The 2342-nt window shown below is 38.0% G+C and overlaps 1 protein-coding gene across 1 annotated transcript in view; it reads right to left on the reverse strand.

Annotated features, from left to right (window-relative positions):
• The window catches only part of RAPGEF6 (Rap guanine nucleotide exchange factor (GEF) 6), a 188132-nt gene that overhangs the window by 2338 nt on the left and 183452 nt on the right, over window positions 1–2342 (reverse strand). The window contains 1 exon segment of the mRNA XM_005865527.2: window positions 450–764. Within this exon segment, the coding sequence (XP_005865589.1) occupies window positions 450–764 (315 nt within the window).

Consider the following 2342-nt stretch of genomic DNA (forward strand, 5'->3'; position numbering starts at 1 on the left):
CTCTCTCTCTCTCTCTTCCTTCTTCTCTGAAATCAATAAAACAAAACAAAACAAAACAACACACACGCCATCACCCAGCCAGTGTGGCTCAGTGGTTGAATATCGCCCTATGAACCAGGAGGTTCAAGGTTCAATTCCCGGTCAGGGCACATGCCTGGGTTGTGGGTTTGATCCCAGCATGGAGTGTGCAGGAGGCAGCCAATCAATGAGTCTCTCTCATCAGTGATGTTTCTATTTCTCTCCCCCTCTCCCTTCCTCTCTGAAATCAATAAAAAAACAAACAAAACAAAAAACACACCATCATATTTAGAGATTTCTTTTTTTTTTTTTAACAAAGATTTCTGAGGCATTTAAGAAGATATTTCTGATGATCTAAAACACCAGTATAAAGGCCATTTAATGTGTTCAGCAATTCATTTAAGAGCCGTTAAGGGAGTTTGTCAACATACCGTCTGCTTCGCTATCTGCATCAGTCACATCTGCTAGTTTAGGATGGGATGGCTGCAAACTACGCCTCTGAGGCTGAGTTACAATCTTCGATGGAACACAGGCCATGGGGTTGCTACTGAGAGAAGCTGATGGCAGTCTAGACAGGCTGTTATGCATCATCTTTGACCTCTGCACTGCCACACTGTAATCTGGAGGTTTTAGGTGTAGGTGGGGTCCTTCCTTTAGGTCCGCTAAAGAAATCCCCATGTATCCTGGAGGAGTAGGAGGTGGCTCCCTATACCTATCCTCCTTCTTGGGTGAGGTGACACAGTACACTGGCATGAAAAATAAGCAATGGACACGTTAATGAAAAATATAAGAAATTAAAAAAACATACTGAAACTTATTACAATGACAAAACAACTTAAAAACAGACAAAATGAATATGTATATTTGAATACAGTGATAGCAGATTAAAAACATTTTTAAAAAGCTTAATAAATGTAATATTTAAACTTGTTTTTAAAATATGTAAATTACATTAGGTTTTATAAACATTAAATAGAATGACAGAGATGACAGATAATAGATTCCTTTGGCAGTTCAGCCCTCAAACCACAGAAGTGTGTGACAAACTCCTCAAGGAATAGTAACCCCAAAGATGACTGAGTCAGAAACATTTTAAGAGTCCACCCTAAATATCTAGATGGACTTTCACAGAAATCACTTTTGGGCCCTTTTTTTAAGGGTGCTCTCCCTCTCCGTCTGTTTTATGGTACTCCTGGGTAGACTAAGTTGTCGGTTCTGGCATATGAACAACTTTAACTTTCTTGGTATAGAGGAGCTAACTCCTTTAAGGGCCTTAGTCTAACTTTTGCTCTGTGATTAAGTGAACAAGAAAACACACACATAATTTTAGGAAATCCATCTTAAATTAAGTTTCTCTGATTTTCAGTGGACGTTATAAATAATGGTGACTTAAAATTCTTTTCCCTAAGTTTATAAACCCTGGGACTAAGGTAAACAGAAATACGTTACACAGAGTGGAAGTTCCATGAAATTAAGACCAGCCTACAGACAGAACCCACAGAACAAAAGGCTCTGAATTCCTTGATCATAAAAGTGACTTTTAAAACACAAACAATAACTACATATAAGCAGAACAAATTAAAAAGGGCCATTAAATAATTCTAATATTAATTCTCCCTTAGAGGATCAAGTTTGTCCATAACTAAATTTCTAGAACTGTCAGTAAAATTTGCATGTAGTATCAAGGTCAAAAAGGATTTCCATTCCCATCTGTGAAGGATGGAATGAGGAGGGGATGGAGATGATGTTAAAAGAAGAAAGACAAACTCGGCCAGTATGGCTCAGTGGTTGAGCATTGACCTAGGAACCAGGGAGGTCACGCTTCAATTCCCAGTCAGGGCACATGCCCGGGTTGTGGGCCTGACCCCCAACTAAGGGGCGTGCAGGAGGCAGCTAATAGATGATTCTCTCCCATCATTGATGTTTCTATCTCTCTTCATTTCCCTCTCTGAAATCAATAAAAAGGTATTTTTTTAAAAAGAAGAAAGACAAGAGTGAAGAATATAAGTAATTTGACCAGTCATCTAGAAATGAAAGAATAAAGTATTTTAAAAAATCGATTATCCCAAATGGACAAGAGAAGGATATCATATCCGTTCACATTCATGCTTATAAAGGGTGTCCCAAAATTCACGCAAGAAGTAATTTTGATAGAAAACACAGGTTTATAATTAAAAATTGTAAATTTTTTATTGATTCATAAAGTATACAGTATAGGGTTATGTGTGGAATAGCATATAGGGTAAATGCATCCACAAAGTGTCACTGTTTGGTGTGGATTTTGGGCTGGAGGCATCATCGGACCATTCTTCTTCGAAAATGCG

Source organism: Myotis brandtii, unplaced genomic scaffold (genome assembly GCF_000412655.1).
Source record: "Myotis brandtii unplaced genomic scaffold, ASM41265v1 scaffold208, whole genome shotgun sequence".
Taxonomy (NCBI): Eukaryota; Metazoa; Chordata; class Mammalia; order Chiroptera; family Vespertilionidae; genus Myotis; species Myotis brandtii.